The 22,500-nt window shown below is 40.4% G+C and overlaps 3 protein-coding genes across 3 annotated transcripts in view; 1 reads left to right on the plus strand and 2 right to left on the minus strand.

Moving 5' to 3' along the window:
* Positions 1–6,641, plus strand: part of LOC138015725 (tetratricopeptide repeat protein 28-like) — an 8,311-nt gene extending 1,670 nt beyond the window's left edge. Inside the window, exons 3-4 of the mRNA XM_068862839.1 lie at positions 2,145–5,526; positions 6,012–6,641. Coding sequence (XP_068718940.1) covers positions 2,193–5,526; positions 6,012–6,031 — 3,354 coding nt within the window. The 5' untranslated portion in view covers positions 2,145–2,192 and the 3' untranslated portion in view covers positions 6,032–6,641. The remainder of the gene's footprint in view (positions 1–2,144; positions 5,527–6,011) is intronic.
* An 11,291-nt stretch (positions 6,642–17,932) lies between these two features.
* On the minus strand, positions 17,933–19,888 carry LOC138017655 (uncharacterized). The gene has a single exon (XM_068864681.1). It carries the CDS (start codon positions 19,886–19,888, stop codon positions 17,933–17,935), a length of 1,956 nt encoding a protein of 651 aa, XP_068720782.1.
* A 188-nt stretch (positions 19,889–20,076) lies between these two features.
* On the minus strand, positions 20,077–22,230 carry LOC138017656 (uncharacterized). The gene has a single exon (XM_068864682.1). It carries the CDS (start codon positions 22,228–22,230, stop codon positions 20,077–20,079), a length of 2,154 nt encoding a protein of 717 aa, XP_068720783.1.
* Between the last annotated feature and the right edge of the window lie 270 nt (positions 22,231–22,500).

Below are 22,500 nucleotides of genomic sequence, written 5' to 3' on the forward strand. Positions count from 1 at the left end.
TGCAAAACTGCTAATAACAGGCCATTATTCGAGCGTCATCAAGTCATATACAGGCAAAAACTAACGATAAAAAAATGCCGACGTTTTGGCGACATCTTGGAGCCATTGTCAAGGGAAACTAAATTAAATATGCGATCTCAAGAGTAACTAACTTATTATCGTCGATATGTTGATGACACACTCACTGTGATACCTGATTTGTCTACAGCAAGGGACTTCCTCAACACCCTCAACCACACCCACCCCACCATCAAGTTTACTATGGAAGTCGAAAATGATGGAATGCTCCCCTTCCTTGGTATTCAACTCCGAAACCGAGCGCCCCGTATTGAAACTTAAGTGTTCATGAAGCCAACAAACAGTGGTCTGCTCCTCCATTACCACAGTCATGTCAATAATAGGTACAGGCGTGGCCTATTGACAACTATGCTCAATCGCGCATATCGCCTGTCTTCGTCATGGTCTTACTTCACTGAGGAGTGCGAACCTTGCACCTTGTGGACTCCATTGTTAAAACCTTCCTAAACTTAATGGTCACTGAGCAGTCGTCATTGCGGTCAAAATCTACAACAGAAAATACTACTCGGGTCGTCATACCCTTTAAAGACCATGAGTCTGCTAATATGGTGAAGACACAGTTAAAAGATCTCAGTATGAAGCTCCAGACTATTGTCCAACCAGTGTTTACGAGCCGCAAGATTGCCCAGGAGTTCCCGACAAGCGAACCAAAGCCTCAGTTCATTGATCAACAATGCGTTGTGTATAACCAGTGCGATGCTGGTTATGTCGGATACACCTGTGGCCATCTGTTCGTACGCGTTGATGGACATAGAAGCAAGACCTCATGAGTGCGCAAACACTATGATAATAGGCATGCAGGCAGGATTCCGGATGACCTTCACAATTGTTTTAATGTGTTGAAAAAATGCCAGAACAAGTTTGATTGTCTCGTTAATGAGATGTTACTCATTAAACAATTACGACCGTGTTTAAACTTACAATCAGACTCAATTTGCGCTAATGTCTTTGTCTAACTTATGCAAATTAATGACTCTGGGCTCTTAGTTACTCTTGACCTTGCATATTTAATTTAGTTTCCCTTGACAATGGCGCCAAGATGTCGCCGAAACGTTGGACTTTTTTATCGTTAGTTTTTGCCTGTATATCTTTATCTAAATCATTCTTAATTGTAATCAAGTCACTAAGATAAGATAGTGCTGATCCATGAATTGATCTAAATCTTAAACCTGATTCGATAGGCAATGGGAAGCCATGAAGTTTGTTGAGAGCTAGTATAGTGAGTGGTTAGAACCCAAACGACATCGAACAACACACTTAGACTCCATTGGTAGTACAGTGGTGTCTAAGTGGCTACCCACATGTACGCATTGCTTACCTATTTTTGTAAACAACGCCGAGAAATATGAAAACACAATAGGTTCAATGCCCTGACTACTGGATGCTAAACCAGCACAGCAAGATTAATTGAACAGTGAAGGAATAACTAACTTAAGCCAATATTTCGAAGGAAAATTCTTTTCTTCGTAGGGTTTCCCAAGGGATGATTTCGGCTTATGGAGAAAGAGAGGGAAAGGCATAATTCGGATGGCCAGATTATGTGTCTCTAGAATAAAAATGGCCAATTTTGCCCTGATGAGCAGCCTTTCCCAATGGAAATGTATTAGCAAAAGTCCCTGGATCAAAAAACATGGATTAACCAGGTATCCAGACAAAGAGATTATGATGAAAAACAAGCAATTGAATTTCCAATTCCGACATTGGATAGACCTGAAATAAGAAATTATGAGTTTGACGTCAATTGCAGTAAATTGAATAATACACTCTTAATGACATCCCCTCCTGTCTTTTTAGTGTCAGCTACATACCGGCAGCAAATTTCCTGCCAGCAAAGCAAATCTTAGGAACTTTTAATTAGCTTTTGATAAAAAAGATGAAATGGGATGCCATTGTTTTCCGATCCACTGTTTTTTCCTAATTACATAATATAATTTCTCTTTTTAATGTTCCTTGATTATTATTGTATGAAATGCTCTTAGTCTGTTATAGTTATAGTTATTCTTCACTGTTCAATTAATCTTGCTGTGCCGGTTTAGCATCCTGTAGTCCTATCATTTATCTTCTAGGCGCATCCCAGAATTCTAAGAAAAACTTCCTGGTTCTGATTATCAAAAATGGTGGATGGAAAGTTGGACGTTTTGGAGCGGCACATGCAAAAGCTTAGCGTTGCAAGAAAGGAGGGAGACAGACAAAGTGAGGGTTTGGCCTGTTTCAATCTTGGTAGATACTATCAGGGTGCAGCTGACTTTCATCAGGCCATAACAAATTACACAGAAGCATTAGCCATTTTTAAGGAAGTAGGTTTCAGGGCCAGAGAAGGAAAAGCCTATGGCAATCTCGGCAACGCTTATGAAAGTCTTGGAGATTTTAAGCAAGCCATAGCGTACCACAATCAACATCTTAGTATTGCAAAAGAACTGGGGGACAGGGCTGGAGAAGGAAGAGCCTATGGCAATCTCGGCATCGCTTATGCAAGTCTTGGTGATTTTAATCAAGCCATAGTGTACCACAATCAAGATCTTAGCATTGCAAAAGTACTGGGGGACAGGGCCAGAGAAGGAGGAGCCTATGGCAATCTTGGCATCGCTTATAGACTTCTTGGTGATTTTAAGCAAGCCATAGCGTACCACAATCAACATCTTAGTATTGCGAAAGAACTGGGGGACAGGCGCGGAGAAGGAGCAGCCTATGGCAATCTCGGCAACGCTTATCAAAGTCTTGGAGATTTTACGCAAGCCATAGCGTACCACAATCAACATCTTAGCATTGTGAAAGAACTGGGGGACACGGCCAGAGAAGGAGGAGCCTATGGCAATCTCGGCATTGCTTATAGAAGTCTTGGTGATTTTAAGCAAGCCATAGTGTACCACAATCAACATCTTAGTAATGCAAAAGAACTGGGGGACAGGGCTGGAGAAGGAAGAGCCTATGGCAATCTCGGCATCGCTTATACAAGTCTTGGTGATTTTAATCAAGCCATAGTGTACCACAATCAAGATCTTAGCATTGCAAAAGTACTGGGGGACAGGGCTGGAGAAGGAGGAGCCTATGGCAATCTTGGCATCGCTTATAGACTTCTTGGTGATTTTAAGCAAGCCATAGCGTACCACAATCAACATCTTAGCATTGCGAAAGAACTGGGGGACAGGCCCGGAGAAGGAGCAGCCTATGGCAATCTCGGGAATGCTTATGAAAGTCTTGGTGATTTTAAGCAAGCCATAGTGTACGAAAATCAATGTCTTAGCATTGCAAAAGAACTGGGGGACAGGAACGGAGAAGGAGGAGCCTGTGGCAGTCTCGGCAACGCTTATCACAGTCTTGGTGATGCAAAGCAAGCCATAGTGTACCACAATCAAGATCTTAGCATTGCGAAAGAACTGGGGGACAGGAACGGAGAAGGAAGAGCCTATGGCAATCTCGGCAACGCTTATCAACGTCTTGGTGTTTTTAAGCAAGCCATAGCGTACCACAATCAACGTCTCAGTATTGCAAAAGAACTGGGGAACAGGGCCGGAGAAGGAAGAGCCTATGGCAATCTCGGCGGTGCTTATCAAAGTCTTGGTGATATTAAGCAAGCCATAGTGTACCACAATCAACATCTTAGTATTGCGAAAGAACTGGGGAACAGGCCCGCAGAAGGAGCAGCCTATGGCAATCTCGGCAACGCTTATCAAAGTCTTGGTTATTTTAGGAAAGCCGTAGTGTACCACAATCAACATCTTAGTATTGTAAAAGAACTAGGGGACAGGAACGGAGAAGGAGGAGCCTATGGCAGTCTTGGCAACGTTTATGGCAGTCTTGGTGATTTTAACCAAGCCATAGTGTACCACAATCAATGTCTTAGTATTGCGAAAGAACTGGGGGACAGGGCTGGAGAAGGAAAAGCCTATGGCAATCTCGGCATCGCTTATGCAAGTCTTGGTGATTTTAAGCAAGCCATAGTGTACCACAATCAACATCTTAGTATTTGCAACGAAACGGAGGACCCAATAGCGCAGGCAATGGCGTGTTATCAGATTGGTCTTGTTCATCAATTTTTTGACTCCTTGAGCAAAGCTCTTAATTACTGTCGCCTAAGCATTCATTATTTTGAGGAAACGAGGCGTCTTCTTCAGTCAGAGGATGCATGGAAAATTAGCTTTCGTGACCAATATAGATTTGCGTACACCACTCTGTGGACAGCACTTTTGAAGAATGGAGAGGTTGATGAGGCTTTGTATGCTGCTGAGCAAGGACGAGCACAGGCTTTGGCAGACATTTTGAAGATGCAATATAGTGTCGATGAGAAACCTACAATGAAGGTAACTATCTCTTTGGTTATGAAAGATCTACCTTCACAAACTGTTTTCATAGCACTCAAAGGGAACACGATCAGCTTCTGGTTGCTAACAGAACATGTCGGGATAAATTTTCGACAAAAGAAAATCGAAAATGGAAGTGCCTACTCTCTGATGAAAAGTACTTTTAAACAGATCATTGCGGGGACTGTTGTACGATGCGAGAATCGTTCACTTGACAGACAATGCAACGACTTCTTGAGCAGTCAGGAAGGTGTTGAGGAGACCGTTCAGTCCTTTAGCTTCTCTGTGCACACTTTGCAGCCTTTGTATGATGTCTTAATCAGCCCTATCAGAGACTTGCTCAAGGGTGATGACTTAGTGTTTGTTCCTGATGGACACTTTTGCCTGGCTCCTTTTTCTGCATTGAGTGACTCTGTCAGGATTCGTGCAATTCCCTCGCTGACTGCTTTAAAATTGATTGCTATTGCACCTGACGACTTCCAAAGTAAGAATGAAGTGCTGCTTGTGGGCGATCCGTGCTTGAAGGAAGTCACTTACGGCACTGGGGAACCCATGTATGGACAGCTGCCATGTGCAAAAAAAGAGGTGGATATAATTGGGGAACTTCTGCAGACCACGCCTCTCACAGGAAAAAATGCAACCAAAGCTGAGGTGCTGAAAAGAATGAAGTCAGTTGCTTTAATCCACATTGCTGCACATGGGGATGACGGATATGGAGAAATTGCTTTGGCCCCAAATCCCGAACGCACATGCAAGATCCCCAAAGAGGAAGATTACATGTTATTGTTGAGCGATGTTCAAGCAGTTCATCTTCAGGCAAGACTGGTTGTGCTGAGTTGCTGTCATAGTGGCCGGGGAGAGGTAAAATCTGAGGGTATTGTGGGAATAGCCAGAGCTTTCCTGTGTGCTGGTGCCCGGTCTGTTCTGGTGTCACTCTGGGCAATCGACGATGAGGCGACCTTCCTGTTCATGAAGAGTTTCTACCAACACTTGGCAGATAGAAAAAGTGCAAGTACAAGTCTTCACCATGCTATGAAATCTCTTCGAGAAACAAAGAATTATTCCGCCATAAAATACTGGGCACCATTTGTGCTAATTGGCAATGATGTCAGCTTTGAATTTGGGCAACACAAACACGAAAAGAATGGTAAGTGCTATTTAAATGTAACTTTAATGACTGAATCGCCGTACTTTGTACATGTTTTTAATCAGGAAGTTGTTGAAAGGAACACGTACGTTCTTCACAGAGAATTGGCTTTAAAAACGGTTGCCAGAGTGGTTATTTTTACTCGAACAGCTTTGGCTAATACCTGAATTAAAAAATGTCTGCACCCACTGACTAAGCTACTTCAGCCTCCTGCAGATAGCTAGCTGTTTGAGCCCTGTTCTGATGGACTGACAGTGAAACTGATCGGTGATTGCCAGTTGCTTATGTCAAGTGAAGTGAGCCATTGAGGTCCTCAAGTCTACATGTCAAAGTATCACTGAATAAGAATTGTTGCTGCTAACTAAGCACAAACACTTTCATGAATTAAGATAATTGTTATATTATTTACTTGCCAATCAAAACGAAATTCCTTATCGCCATTTAACCCACTACTTGTGTCTTTATTCATTGTTTTTTTTTTTCAGAAACGGTGTCCAAAACGTGAAAAACCTACTTGGACTCTGATACGTTGATATGTTATTTTCCTTTCTTCGATTATACGATTTATTGAAAACAATTCAATCATCGATACCTCAGTAGCAGTCAGACACAAGATATCATGCCAATTATAGTTAAAGTACCATGAGATTTCAGTAGTATTAAGATACTGTCCAAGTCGTTACATTTGTGCCTGGTTTTGTAAGCATCTGTACTAGGATTAGTTAATCACTTGATAGAAATCAGGGACTTGGCAAAATGGTCTGCTTCCATGACTGAGGATCTAGCCGTCGTGGTATTTTGGCCTTTGAAAATACTTCACAATAACTCCAAGCTTTTGCGGTATGTTTCTCAGGTGACAAGTATACTCTTTAGCTTGCTATACCAACTTTCCATTTACAAAATCAATAAGTGACAGTCTGGGGGAATGTGAATTTTCTGTGTTTCTGTAAGGTTGGCCAAAGCTAAATAAGCAAATTAATTGTTTTGGGAGGCAAATGTCTATAAGCTAAAAAACAACCTAGGAAAGTAGAAATGTTTGGAAATTACGAATTTTAATGTAGCATTCACATTTAAATGATATGGAAATTCCTGGAATAAAATGTTTTATTCCCAAAGGGTTTGACTGGGCACAACATTGAGTTAGCCGATTTGGTCTATTGTTTATTTTCCTGCAAAACCTGGTTCAAAAACGGACACTTTTCTGACGCTGATGAGGACTAGGCCAATTTGGGTAAATCTCATTCTTAAGTGATGGACTATTGCTAGGGCCTAGAACCAAACAAATGGAATGTTACTTACCTTAAAGTCTTACATGTTGATTTTGTGATGTTTTGTCACAGAGGGACTGGACCGATGTAAAATAATTCCATGCGATGGGCGATAACTTAGAACTTCTAGAAGGTAAAAAGGTGTGATTAAGTAAAAGTTTCCTGATCTCTTAATTTGTGTGCATTTTAAACCCCTGATATGGAGGACTTTGCGTTTGCATATGCTTGTGGAAATTTTTGAATTAAATTCCTAAAGGAAACCAATCTGGGCATGGCCCAGGCTTTTTTTTGACCCCTTAATGAGACCACATTTAAAACATTTTGCTTAGACAAACGTCCAGATTTCTTCTCGCAATTTCGGAAACTTCCAGAAGGTCAAAAGCTAAGTACTGTGGGTAATAAAATTGTTGCTTGATCTCTTAATTAAATTTTCTTTCTTTAAATTTTCAATACAAACCAGTTAGGAGATGACAATCCATGTCAATATCTAGATTGCTGAATGCGTACTAAGTAGGAAACGCCTTTCTTCAGACGGGCAGTGTAATGAACTATCATGCAGAAATACCATAGTTTAGATATCTTGTAAATGAACAAATGAAACATATAATGTCGTCGAGAAAAGAACGTGCTGACTGGCCATTGCTTTATTCATATAGATTCTCGAGGAGAAGAATTCCGTTGATCATTTTATTGTCCGTCAATAATCGTCGCCAATGGCAACGTGAGCACAGATTGGCTACTATAGTGACTACAATGAAAAGTGTTTTAATGAGTTTTCAAACAGCCGGCTAAAAAAGTTTTTACCACTTTTTGTTATTTTTTTTTTCCCAAAAACTCACAAACCTGTATGAATTCATTAGCAAATAAAGGACACATGTATTCTCTGCTAGCAAATGTATGTTTCTCTTTTGGGCAACTGTACAGTTTCCCTGCTAGAAGAGGTCTCTTTTCTTTTACGTTCGCTGGGCTGACAAATACGGGAAAGAGACCTTTGCCATGGGTCGAAATTCACTGTGTTGAGCATGTACGGGCGTTACTTAGCGACCGAATCCTCACGTGATGCTTCGTGTTGTGTGGGCTCACTTACTAATAGTGGAATTACTGTAAAGTAATGCGCGGGACACAGTGGGCTCAAGTCACAGTCGGCAAACATTTCATGGAGCATGTGGTTTACAGAGTGCTGACCAATTGAGCTCTCTTTCCCGTATTCGTCAGCCCAGCGACGAATACGGGAAAGAAAGACCTCTGCTAGCAGGGAATTGTACAGTTTAAATGCTCGAAACAAAGTTATGTCCACAGCAAAATGGAGTTGTCAATCTTTTTCCTGATGGGATTGTTGGAGGTGTTTTTGAAGAAGGCTTCTTCAGTGTCAGTTAAAAACTAATAATATTACTATTATTATTAGTGTTAGCTCTAACCAAATGAAAGTTGGAATTTGATTTCTGTTCTGGCGCAGATGGTCCCAACTAAACGATCAATCTCCAGAACGGCAATTTAACAGTTGTAAAGGGCATTTCGTCATCCCAAATGTGATCTCATTCACCTTTAGTTCTTAGATGATACAATTGGAATACCAAGCCGTATTCTACAGTACATCAATTTTTTGTTGCATGTTTCAATGATCTGGAGATGTAACAAATATCTTGCTATCCTTGTTTTCTCAGGCAGTGCTGTAAGTTACGGCTGCCTGTTTTTTAAGTTCAGTCTGTTTATGTCTCAAAGTGGAGACTTCGAACTAGAGAAAAAGGTGGCCGTAGGCAACAGTTCCGCCGGCCAACTCGAATATTAAAAGGTGTACACTGGTCAAATTGGAAGAGATTACAATTGATGCGGCCATTCTGCAGTGGAAGAAGAGCAGTCACTTTCAGTACGGCCCCATGAATTCTGTGATTTATTAGAGGCAGTAAAAAAGACCAAATCGGTGGAGAAAATTTTAAAAAGCCACAATGTGACAATTGTCAGCTGAGACTAGTGTCTTACCCGAGCTCCAACAAGTCTCTTATACAACTGTGAAATGTACGAAGTATGACAATAGATGTATAGATCAGTAGTCTCTAAGAATTGCAGACGTTACAGCAATTATCGTTGTTTAAAAATGACGTTAGGTCCATTTTCCGAATGTTCCTTTTAAAAGATTCAATGTTCAAGGAGTCCTTCAATCTATTACCTAGTTTTGACCATATGTGAGGTCCTTGGTATGTTAGAGAATGCTTTTCATAATTAACAAGAGAATACAGGTAGCCTGCACTGTGTTCGAAGGATTTTTATCCAACTTCCTTTAAGTTCACAGAATTTCAGTGGGTTTGTTTTGACGTTGCAATATCTTGGTAAATATCCAGTTTCAATTCTGTAGTCCGAAGTCCACAGTCCCCATTCCGTGACCCAATAACAGAGTTAAGTGCGATCGTGGATGTTTGTTTACACTTAACACTGTCGTTAACAGCATTGATTCCAATCAAACAATAGTAGGAGAATTATAAAGTTACAGAGTCATACGATAACCGGATATTGCATTGCGTGCAACGAAAACACAAAAACTCGTTTCCGATCACACACATTTCTTTAGTACACATTTCCCTGTTAATCTGTCACGTAGTCTTCCGTGGTTTAGTGATCATCGCGATTTCCTCTGAAGGAAGAGATACCGAATTTGATTCATTCCCCCCACTTGAACTGCCTTCTATAAGACAGAGAAATCTTATGCATGTCTGGAAAAAAAAATAAAGCCCAAAGTCCAAAAATGGCGTCAAAAACGCTTATTAGTATATACTAAAACAGTGGATAACGTCGAACGCGGGCGCTGATTGGCTCGTCAAACTCCGAAAAAATGGCGTCCCGATTTGCATGCGTGACAAGTAAAGAAAACATCCAAATTAATTTTTTGTGCTGTATATTATCTCACTGTTTTAGTATATACTAAAACAACTATTCACCTCGGTGTCGGTGGCTAGCGTTGAATAGTACTTAATTATTATATAAACACCAATGAAATACCATGTGAGCTTTCGCGCGAAAAATGATATCTTCACACGTTAAGATAACATGCCATTTTCACAGGTGAAAAGATCACTGTTCCTATGGTTACATATGAAAATCACGCCCTTTGATGCCTTTCGTGAAATGATTTGGTATTTCATTGGTGTTTATATGTGTCTACTGTGTTCGTGTCACAGCGTTTTCACAGACCGATTTATTTTTAGATTGAATTTCCCGCGAATGAGACTCTTACAGGAGCCCGATGACCAATTACAAGAAATTAAGCTGACGTCATAGGGTCACCGAACCGGAACTGCCTTTTTTTTTCCGGAAAATATAGTCTAAAAATAGATCGCTCTGTAAAAATGCCGTTACATAGGCCCAGTGTGGGAGCTGTAGGCTCCGGGTCATGGGTTCCTGAAATGGAATATTACACGGCCGCTTGGAGATATAAAATTTCTCTTCTCGTTTTGAAATTATTTCACTCGTTTGCTGTGCTCACTCCTGAAAAAAGTTTCAACACGAGAAGAGAAATTTCGTATCTCCGCGCGGCCATGTCATATTCTGTCTCTCTACATATATATATATACCAGGGGGGGGGGGGGGGGGGGGTGGGGATTATTATTCATAAATACGAGCCCTACGACTTTAAAATGCTTGTGGGGCAAAACCATTACGCAAAAGCTGGTAAAACCATAAATATTTACAAAGAAAATAAGATATTTGTTCATGTGGAATTAACAAATTATGGGATGTATAAAAACACGTGACATCAGGGACTGCATAATTTGCATAATTATGCAAATTTAAAAAAAAAATTGTAACATCTGGCAAAAACTCCATATCCATGCTATCTCAACAACGAGTCTTTCTCAAGATAGAATTCAAAAGATGAAAGGCTGCTAAGGTATTTTTTTACAGTAAATAGTTTGTTAAGAAAAACTTAATGAAGCTGCAGCTGCACAATTTCTGCCTCTGTAAAGGTGAAAATATGTAACTTTTAAAAAAAGAGACTCAACCTCAGTTAACTTATTCATTCCACATGTTCAAAAAGGAAGTAAGAGATCCTAACAGCTTTCGGTTTCGCAGTGATCTCCTCCTGCTCCTGTGAAAAGGCCTCTTTCCTCCTTTAAATCGCCTTGGTCCATTGTAGCTGCCATCATCAAAGTAATAATCCTGCATTGTGTGGAATCTTTTGAAGCAGGGTTCTGGGCATATTATAACTCCACAAATAGCACAGGTGTAGGAGGTCTTCACATCTTGAATATGCACCTTACATGTGGATCTGGTGTCATGACTAATGAGGTAATGGAAATGATCGTGCTTGAACCTGATGTCAGGTATGGCTACTGGAATCTGCCAAAAAAAAAAAAAAGAAGAAAATCCAGTGTCTCTACTGAAGGATGTCATGCAAGTCACATTTCCTTGTTGTACATGTCGGTACAAACTGTCTCCCCGTTTAAGCTGTTTGACTTTCTTTTCTTGCACACCACAGATTTCTTTTGGTAGGCCTGATCTGTTGGACCTCACTGTCCCACATGCTAGAGCTTTTCTTTCCTCAAGTACCTCAAATAATGGCACTGAGGTATAGTAATTATTGACCATGAAGACGTAATATCCCTTGTCCAAGAATGGTTCAATTAAAGACATTACCGCTTTCCTTCCTAAATCTCTCGCTACAACCTTTCCTTCCTTACCAGTATAAATCTTGCTGTTTAACAAATAGCCACTACTGGATTCTGTAAGTGTAAAGGCTTTTATTCCAAATCTTTCTGGATTGATTCAAAGGAACTGCCTGAAGTGATATGAACTCGATCAAAGTTTCATCTATGGTTAGCTGCTTCTAAGACTTATATAGAAATGGCTGTATCTTGTACAACTTATTGTAATCAGCAGAGCTAGCGCTGGGTGCCTGGGTGTTGTCTACAAAGTGTAGGTACCGCAACATCTGAAGGAATCTATCCCTGGGCGTTATACAGGAGAAAAAGGGAGAGCTTATATCTCTTCTGACCAGTCTTGTACCTCTACATCCATTCCTCGTCCGTGCCCTCGTCAGATGTCGATTCATCTGATTCTTCATGGCTGAATCCCGACTCGTCAGAGTAAAATTTGTTCTCAGAGACTCGGTGTTCCATAAAATGTGCCAAAGACAACTCTTCTTCAGGAACGAACCGTATATTTACGCTGCGTCGATCATATCTTGAGTTGGAATCCGAAGAAGAATTATTTCTAGCTGCCGCCAGTTTTACAGCACTCAACAACACGCTTTTCTAATTGAAAACTTCTTGTTAACCTTCAATGGTGTCGAAAGTCATTTTAATGCGAATGCCGTTTTAGTGGATCTTTAAACAAAATATATGCTCATGGAGCTCAAGAATGGAACGTCAATTGGGTGAACAAGACAGACGACGAGTTTCATTTTTCGCTGTTGGATATCAAGTGAGCTTTGTTTCTAATATTTTATTAACTTGGTATTATATACAACACTGAAATCAAATGGCAATTTTTTATGGATTTAACAAACGTTGAAGGAATCGAACATCTTGAATGCATCACGTTGTTTACTGATGTCGCATCTAAGTTGTCTGGCAATTTACATTTATATTTTGTACTCAACTCTGTAAAGGTTTAAAAACAATGGAAATGTAACAGTGAAGAATTATTTGAATGAAAGCTTGTTGTCTCTTTTGTGCTTCATTATTTACGGTCAAGGTTCTTTTGAAAAAGGTTTGATGAGAACAACCTCGTTCCCAGGGTCTTCTCTGCCTCCCTTGGTCGTTGGAAGAAAGACCCTGGTTGCGGCTGGTCACGTGACCATCTAGTCATCCAAAGCCGCAAGGTGGGTGGGTACTCAAGTACTTTTGGTCGAGAGGACGATAAAATACCATCCGGGGGAAGGTGAAGTTGAACAATTGTTGGTTTCAAAATGGCTAAGACTTTTGATTGTCTTCGGAGCAGAGGGCAATATATCTCAATACATCTTTTAAATCTTTCGCCCATTTTATTTTCAAATGAAGCTTGACTTTTGTCGATCTGGTCCTGGAGAAGCTTGGTGTTGTTTAGTCTCCTTGAGCATGGCCTACAGACCAAGTGTGGAAAATCTCCTCGAGGGAATGACTTTCTGTGCAACGTTAATTCTGTGACCTCTGTCACACACAGTTGCACAAATCCTACATAAACTTGAGTCAGCAGAATAAAAAAACGTTTTTGGTGTTTGGTTTTGAAACATTACTTTAGTGCAAAAACTACTGAGTCAAGCGACATACCGCTCTCTCCTTGCCTTAGTAAATTTGTCACTGTGACAATCAAAAACCTTGTTACCCCACCCTTCCAGCAGGTTTTTTTACCACCCAGATTCTGGGGTGGTCACGTGACCAGCCGCAACCAGGGTCTTTCTTCCAACGACCAAGGGACGCAGAGAAGAGAGACCCTGGGAACGAGGTTGTGATGTGAACTGTCAGAAATTTATTTAATTTCATATGCTTTGTGACACGGATTGTGTGTCTTGTTTGCACGCACACAATTGAAATAGGAAGGGTTTTTTGCCTCTAATAGCAAAATATGTTGTTTGTTTCAATTTTTTTTTCGCTGGAAAAGGTTTTTGTTAGATTTCCAGCCTTTGTAAATTTAACATGTTGTGTAATTTTCGAGCTCAACAAATTTGCATACGTGGGTTGAAATGTGATACGGGAGAATTTTTCTGGTAGTGCGCTGTAAGCAGGGCGTGCATAAGTCACGAAAATAAACAGGTCTGTTGGAAGCGTGCTTGAGTTTCAACAAAATGAGCCCCAAAATCAGCACAAAATTGTGACGCTGATGAATAATAAACTAGCTGCTATTTTCAAAACGATGGAATTACCTGGTGATAAATAACCTCGTCTTGGAGAGTAATTTTTCGACTTTGCAGAAACGATGGTCAACCTCAAGAGTTGGGTGATTCTGATCTTTGTGTTCGCACATTTCTTTTCAAACTTTATAACACTTGAAAGAAAAAAAAAACTGACAAAAACAAAAAGCTGGTATCTTGCCATCATTTGACACAGATGCTTCATTGTTTCGCGAGTAAACACGCCACAGTAACTTGATCACGGCGCCCGCTGAATTCGATGTCACTGTCGATTTTGCCATTTACTTGTGCAGCCAATAGTACAATAACAAAATTGAACGTAGCAAAAATCTTCCAAAACGTTTTTCGTTGATTGTAACTGTTCAAAATTAACGTTGTTTTCATGTCGTAAATTTTGTTGCTGATGCCAAAATATTTTATTCTCGGTCGACCGTCCTGAAAACTTCCTTCTGCTCTTTCTAAAAACTGTATCAATATTAATTTACTTTTGCCTCAATATTTGTTTTGCATAAAGCAAGCTAACAAAATTTGTACCTTGCTTAGTTTGCATTTTTGAGCGTTAAAATAGAATTTTCGGTCCTATGCTTCTGTTCAAAGTGGTATATTTTTTAGGTCACCCATCCACATACTAACCCCACCGGACAATGTTAAGCTTCAGTGAAGTTTTGTATCACAATGCTGTCAGACGCTCAGAGTGCACGCTTAAACTTGTGGTGAAAAGAAGTTGTGAGGGAACTTGAAAATGATCAACATGTCAGCCTAGAAGCCAATGTTTCTCGATTCCCTTTTGTTTTCTTCAATCTATCTGGGTTCAGTACTTTGCTACTAACCGCATCTCTTCTCATGGGGCTATTTACCGAAGACTTTTACCATGGTACTACAATGATACACAATACCAAAACAATGTCGTGGACTAGTAGAGCTACATATTACGCAAAGACAACTTAAATCTCCTGGAAGACAGAACGCATCTCACTTGACAAAATGAAATAAAGCGCTGTGTTACTGCACTGCCACACGTAAGCAATGCGTGCCTATATTTTCTAAAGATAACACGACGTTTTTCTTTCTAACAAATGATTAATAGGCTGGTAGCCAGGTTTTTAACCTCAGAAAAAGATATGTTTTGTTGTATGAACGTGTGAGCCAAAGGGCCTCGGCTGGCACAACTTCTGGGTGACCCCTTAAATGGTCTTAATGACCCCCAACTTGAAAAAATTGCCATGAACGCTGTAGTTCAATACCACCCAACTCAGTCCCTTCGGTTTTTGAGTAACACGTACCACAGGCAATCCAGTGTACGCTCATGGAGCGTCTAGTTTAACGAAACAAATGTGCTGGCGACTTATCTTCCGTTGCTGAGGTGATTTTACTAAATCCTTGGACATGGATGGAAGGAGAATCGAAAGGGATGAATTTTTCCCAAACAAGGATATGGACAATCCAGAACCGTTTGCATTTGTGCTAACAATTAAATGTCTAAATTGACTTTTGACACAACTGGACAAATTGAAAAGTACAGTGAATGAAGGGGTAGTTTCTAAAGAAACTGTGATGCTGCGTCGGTGGGGAAGTAGTATACAAAAATTTGGTTTTATCAACGGAGTTGATAATGTAAATTGGCCACCGTACAGAGATTCTAAAAGCTGACGTTTCGAGCGTTAGCCCTTCGTCAGAGCGAATCGAGGGATTATGGGTTACGTGTAGTTTTTATAGTAGAGTAGGAGCTACGCTATTAGTGGTAACATGGCAACGTGAAAAATAGGAATATATTAGTTAAATGAAAAGCGTTCGTTAATACCGTGAGGATTAAGGGTGCCGATTTGAAAGATGGATTTTTGTTCCAGATTCTTGCGGCTTTCCGTCGTACCTAGATGTAGGGAAAGGCCGCAGATAGCCATGTGTTTTTTGGAGTGGTTAGGCAGATTAAAATGGCGAGCGACTGGCTTAGATGCATCCCTGTCATTCTTCTCAACATCGCGAAGGTGTTCGCCGAATCGGTCATCTAGTCGTCTACCTGTCTCACCGATGTATAATTTATTGCATAACGCACAGGTTATGCAATAAATGACATTTGCGGAGGTACATGTGAAACGATCGGTGATCTTAACATATCGCTTAGGTCCCGATATCTTGCTAGTGTTGACAATGAAAGGACAAGTTTTGCATCGTGAGCGAGCGCATTTGAAAGTGCCGGGTTGCTCGTTAGTTTTGAGCGCGCTTCTAACTAAAAAGTTGCCTACGTTTTTGTCGCGTTTGAATGAAATAAGTGGAGGTTGCGAAAAGATTCTACCAGTCTCGGGATCATTTTGGAGTAATTTAAAATTACTAAGAATGATGCTTTTGACTGCGTGATTGTGAGGATGGAAAGTCAGGGTAAATGGAATTCTGTCATTCTTATCTTTTTGTGACGTTTGTAGTGATGACTGTCGATCAAACTGTTGGGCGCGATGATGGCCCGCTTTGACCACAGAGACAGGATAGCCACGTTTTTCGAAGAACTGGCACACCTCCTCTGATTTGCTGGAAAAATCGGAGTCATCACTACATAGACGTCGAAGTCTGAGAAATTGAGAATAAGGAATGGAATTCTTGACATGTGATGGATGTGACGATGAATACAACAAATAACTGTGTGAATCAGTAGGTTTGTAGTGCACACTAGTACATCTGTTAAGATCACCGATCGTTTCACATGTACCTCCGCAAATGTCATTTATTGCATAACCTGTACGTTATGCAATAAATTATACATCGGTGAGACAGGTAGACGACTAGGTGACCGATTCCGCGAACACCTTCGCGATGTTGAGAAGAATGACAGGGATGCATCTAAGCCAGTCGCTCGCCATTTTAATCTGCCTAACCACTCCAAAAAACACATGGCTATCTGCGGCCTTTCCCTACATCTAGGTACGACAGAAAGCCGCAAGAATCTGAAACAAAAATTCATCTTTCAAATCGGCACCCTTAATCCTCACGGTATTAACGAACGCTTTTCATTTAACTAATATATTCCTATTTTTCACGTTGCCATGTTACCACCAATAGCGTAAGCTCCTACTCTACTATAAAAACTACACGTAACCCATAATCCCTCGATTCGCTCTGACGAAGGGCTAACGCTCGAAACGTCAGCTTTTAGAATCTCTGTACGGTGGCCAATTTACATTATCAACTCCGTTGATAAAACCAAATTTTTGAAAAGTACAGTGGTTTAACTGTACTGTCACTGAATAATACAGAGCTGAAAGAATACATCTGGGAATTATTTGTGTTTGTTTTGCTTTTGTTAAAAGTAAACATTGGTTATTTTAAATTTTATTGACCCCATTAGACAATCGATTATCTTGTTCTGACCGTTATGATAAATGGATTGGAAAATGTTTCGCCTTAATTAGAGTCGCAAGATTCATGTTTACATATTATAAAAATCTTGGCAGGACGCGAGAAAAAATTAAAATGCCAAATGAATGCCCCAGAAGTATTTCATTGCTGTCTGTTTTGTATCTATTGCTACAATACTCGTCACAAGTGTTGGAACACCCATCCCCGTTTCACCCTTCCTCCAATGTTGATTTCCACAACTACTAGTAGTCGCCCGAAAAATTCTCACACAACATTGAATTGGGGGAAGGGGGATGTGATATAAGCTACTATCTTGTAACACGATGATTCTGGACCATTCGCTAAGTGTTCCAACTAAATATGTCTAGTATTGTCTGAGTATTGGTGTGCGTTGGTATGAAGCCGTGCGATGCAATATACGCCGTTCAATATTCCAACAGTTCCAAACATGAGTGATAAGTACGTTTTGTCCTCTGAACACTTTAATAGGCTCTATTCCCAGACGAACTGACATGATTATCAAGTGCAACGGTCAGCGTTGATTGACATATTTTATATACCAAGGAGTCAGAATAGCTATGCAAATATATTACAGCCCCGGAAGACGTTTCTTTCTGCGATAGGACTTGTACTGCTAGTCGCAACAATCGCCAAGGTTCCAAATATTCCACAGTTTATTCACTCATCTTGTTTACAGGAAAGTATTCGAAATCTATCAACAGATTAGACTTGTAGTTAACAAATGCCGGGATTAATAGACATTAACAAAGAACGATATTTACATACCCATTATAATCTGCGACTAGTAGTGTCGGCTTCAACGATCTTATTAATCTATTACATAAAGCATTGTTACGTATGCCTCATAAAACGTCATGCATTAATTTCGTGTTAGAACGAAACACTCCCCCGGGCATGAAAAAGTTATAACTAGAGTCAAAGTTCCAAAGATACTGAAAGGAAACAATCAGGTTTTGTTTTTATCTTCTGCTTCCTCTTTTGGTATAAGAACAACCAATTTATTCACTGCTCGCTCGACGGTAACAAAGCCTCTTCCGTGATATTCGCTGACGGCTTCCCCCGGTTTGGGATTTTTGTACTGTACTTGTACTCTCCTTACTCTTCCGTCCTCCCCAGAAAATGTCTTGAGGACGACACCAAGTTTCCATTGTCCTCTGATTTGGTTAGCATCTTGGATGAGCACTACGTCACCTTCCCTAAGATTGCGTTGAGCCGTGTGCCACTTTGGCTGAATTAGTAAGCTTGGAAAATAGTCCCTTGTCCATTTCTTCCAGAAGTAGTTCACAACATTCTGGACAAATTCGAATCGCTGACGAGGATTGGAAGGCTCTCTGAAAGGCCCACTTGGCACTCGTGAAGTTGCTCTGCCTAGAAGCAAGTCATTGGGACATAAATAAGTGCCATCATCTGGTGACGTAGGGTGTCTTCCGATAGGTCTTTCATTCACAAGGTTTGCTACCTCGAAGCAAACGGTTTGGAGTTCTGAGAATGTCATGACATGATCACTTATAGCGGCTGTTATCGCTCGCTTCACCGATTTCACTAACGCTTCTGACACTCCGTTTTGCCATGGTGCATCAGCTGGCGCAAAATCCCACTTGAATCCTTCCATCACGCCAAATTCTTTTAGTTGCTCTTGATTCCAGCCTTGTACCACATTTTTTAATTCTTCATTTGCGGCAACTAGCTGAGGTCCATTGTCGGAATATAGTTTCGAGGGATACCCTCGAATAGATGCAAATCTTCGCAGGACCATAAGGAATTTCTCAGTGCTATAATCTGCGGCTAGATCTACATGTACTGCGCGGGTGCCTAAACAGTTGAAGATCACTCCATATGTTTTCCCAGTCGTTCTTTTCTTTACCTCGTCTCGAATTTTGAATGGTCCAAATAGATCAATAGCAGTACAAGTCCAGGCGGGAGACGGCTTTAATCTGTCCACTGGTAATTTTCCCATAATTTGCTTACTCAGTCTTTTGTCTAGTTTCTTGCATATTACGCACTTGTATCTGATAGACTTGACCATCTTCAGTAGTTTGACAATCCAGAATCTTGTGCGAATTTTACTGGCTGTCGAGAGAACGCCAAGGTGGCCTCTTTTATGGATATGTTCACTATATAGACGTGAAAATCGATGATCATAAGGAAGAAGGATAACTTCATTTTTGTTGTGACTCATCTTAATCCACCTTTCGCCCCGTCCTCCAACCACGTATATTCCATCTGTATTCTTTCTGGGGCACAGGCGTTTGTATCGTCCTTTTTCAACGTCTTTATACATGCTTTTTTGCGCTTCCATAATCCAGAATGTTTCTGCCTTTGCTAGATCACTTGGCGTTAGTGACTGTCCGGCGTGTTTGAAGGAAGATTTCGGTTTTCTTTGGTACATTGTCAAAATTCTGGCTGTCACTCTGATTAGTTTCCCAAAATCTGAATATCTATCGATGTTGATTCTTGACGCCAATGTGTCCTTGTCATCTTTACTGAAAGGTTTGGTTATAGTGGATGCTATTTTGATTAATTCAGGAAGTTGCTCCTTTGTCAGTGTTTTGTGTATTGGCCATTCGGATTCGGGCAACTCAAGGAAGCTGGGTCCATTTTGCCAGGCGCTGTCCAAGTTTATTTCATTAGGTTTCTTACCACGAGTTAACCAATCTGCTATGTTATATTTACTTTCCATCCAAAACCATTCTTTGGGGTTTGTATTCTGTTGTATCTCTCCTACGCGGGTTGCGGCGAAGGTATTAAATCCGTACGATTCTTTCTGTATCATGCTATGCACTATTTGGGAGTCCACGATGTGGTAACACTTTACAAACTTGTATCTACATTGTGTGCGTAGAAATGCCTTTAGTCTTGAGTTTAACAAAGCTCCACACAGTTCAATTCTATCAATGGACATCTTTTTTATCGGTGCGAGTCGATTTTTTGATAGTATAAGTCTGCAGCTACATCGTCCATTATTGAGTTTCCATCTTACTTATGCACAGGCACCAAAGGCGTTGCTGGATCCATCACTGAAGATGATTAACGTCGGTTGTTCACTTGTTGCATCCTTTGGTTTCATTCATCTCTTGAATGTGATGTTGTTCATTTCCTGCATATCCTGGCAAAATTGTTTCCAATTGTATCGAGCATGTGGTTTCGTGTCGTTTCCTTGATAAAGGGGTGTGTTCCACCAATGCATTTTCCAAAGCGATTTTTTAGTAGAAGAAGGTGTCCTGAAGTTTGTTCACTCTGTGGATGATACGCCGCGTATTCGTAACCAATTAAGACATCAATTGTTCCTGATGGTCTTGCTATATCATCTTCAGAAATACCTTTAAATAGTTGAATGATTCCGGTCACGTTTACGCTCTGTAGGTCTGAAGTAATTTTATCGATTCCGTATACGTCAAATTGAACTTCTTGACCTTGTTTGTCTATTAGTGAAAGTTTGTATCTAGTGGATGTGATTTTCTCATTGTCTCCTCCTACTTTGATTATGGAAAGTTCAACTTTCGTTCCTTTCAGTCGCTCGGCTTTTGCTTTGTCATTTGTAATGAAACAGAGTGAAGCTCCGCTATCCCATAGAACATTGACCCAACCGCGCTTTGTGGCGATTCGCTGTATCTGCAATAGACAAGAGTCTGCGATGTTGTTGTCACATACACTTGCGGATCCGGAGATTCCTTGTAAAGCGGTTTCAATTTTTTCATCTTTATGAAGTGTCTGGTGATGCCATTTGGTGCATCCGTTCACGCCGCAAGGTCTCTTCTTCCTACATTCAAGTAGTCTGTGTCCTCTTCGTAAACACGACCAGCAGGCTCCTTTTTCCTTCAATGTTTTCATTTTATCTTCATTTGGTTTTGATAGGTAGAATTTACAGTCGCTCGTCCAATGATCTGATTCCCTGTGGAATAAACATTTACTATTTTGGGGGCGGGTGCTGTCTTCTTGTCTTTCTACTGAAGCTTTGTTTGTTTTTGCATAATGTGCTGAGCCTTTTATTGTTGAGGTAGTAGTAAGTCGTAGCTCTGTTGTATCATATTCAATTGCTCTTTTCTGGCTGAGGAGAAAGTTTAGAAGGCTTGGAAATTTGTCGGTTTTGTTTACCACGCTATTGTCTGCGCTAACCAATTTAGCCCATTCCCTTTTTATATTAGCAGGTAGTTTTCTTTCAATTATGCTAACTGAACTTGTGGTTGTGATTTCTTTTTCCAATCCAAGTCTTTTCAGATCTTTATATCCATCTTCTACAGCATCAACCAATTCTATGAATCTTTTGTTCTCCCCCTCTTTAATGGGTCTTATGTCTTGAATTGTATTAATGATTGCGTCCGTTAATTTAGCTGGATCTCCGTATTTTTCGTCGAGTCGTTTCCACATCTCTTTTATATCATCATCTACGCCTTTTACTGTTTCCGCTGGTTCCCTTTCCAAGCACGAGCGTAGAATGTAGCACGCGCTGCTTTTATCCAATGTTGGCATGACTTGTTTTTGAAAATCCTGCTTAAATTGTGGATATTCTCTGATTGTTCCATTAAAAGATGGCATTTTAGCCTTTTCAATGCGAAGTGCACAATTTTGTCTGGCGTTACTTCTGTTTTCTGTCCTGGCGGTGAAAGTTTGAATTGTTTCAATTGTCTCATTGTAACATGTTTGAATTCTTCGAATCCATTCGATCTCATTTTTAGCTGTGGCCTCGTTTAATATTTCAAGTAATTTATTGTGCGCGCTCTTACAGTCTGCTAGCGCAAGCTCGATTTCCTTTTCAGTTTTACGCAACGCTATCCCTGCGTTTTCATCATCCGCTCTCGTTTCAATCACATTTTTAACATGTTCGACAAGTGCCTCAAAGATTGCTTCCGCGGATTTCTTCTTTATAATGGTCTGTTGAACTATTCTTTGAAACTCTTCTTCTCGAAGTTTCATCATATGCTGGCGGTTCAATTCTTCCTTTTCCTTTTGTTCAATCAATTGTTTTTCATTTTCATACTTTGCGTATACCGCCGATGCTCCATTATATTCTTCTTGTAGTTCATCGATCCATTTTTCATTTGTCGCAATCTCCTCCTCGGATAGGTACATTAAATAAATGTCATGCTTACCTTCCACTGTAGACCAGGCCTCGGTAAGCTCTTTAAACTTTGTTCTTAGGATCTCAGTACCTTTATTTTCAGCTATCGCCTTGAAGAATTCGTTCTTTTTTCTCGTGAATCTTGTCTTCGCGCTTCTACGTATCTTCAGGGCGTCTTCCGCCATTATACCGGCTGGATTTCGAATGTACTGCTAGTCGCAACAATCGCCAAGGTTCCAAATATTCCACAGTTTATTCACTCATCTGGTTTACAGGAAAGTATTCGAAATCTATCAACAGATTAGACTTGTAGTTAACAAATGCCGGGATTAATAGACATTAACAAAGAACGATATTTACATACCCATTGGTGTCTCTCAAATCTGCGACTAGTAGTGTCGGCTTCAACGATCTTATTAATCTATTACATAAAGCATTGTTACGTATGCCTCATA

Source organism: Montipora capricornis, chromosome 9 (assembly GCF_036669925.1).
Source record: "Montipora capricornis isolate CH-2021 chromosome 9, ASM3666992v2, whole genome shotgun sequence".
Taxonomy (NCBI): domain Eukaryota; kingdom Metazoa; phylum Cnidaria; class Anthozoa; order Scleractinia; family Acroporidae; genus Montipora; species Montipora capricornis.

Bases quoted from the DNA above. Each gene is read 5' to 3' on its own strand.
- LOC138017655 (XM_068864681.1), bottom strand. From the start codon at position 19,888: ATGTCCATTGATAGAATTGAACTGTGTGGAGCTTTGTTAAACTCAAGA.
- LOC138017656 (XM_068864682.1), bottom strand. From the start codon at position 22,230: ATGGCGGAAGACGCCCTGAAGATACGTAGAAGCGCGAAGACAAGATTC.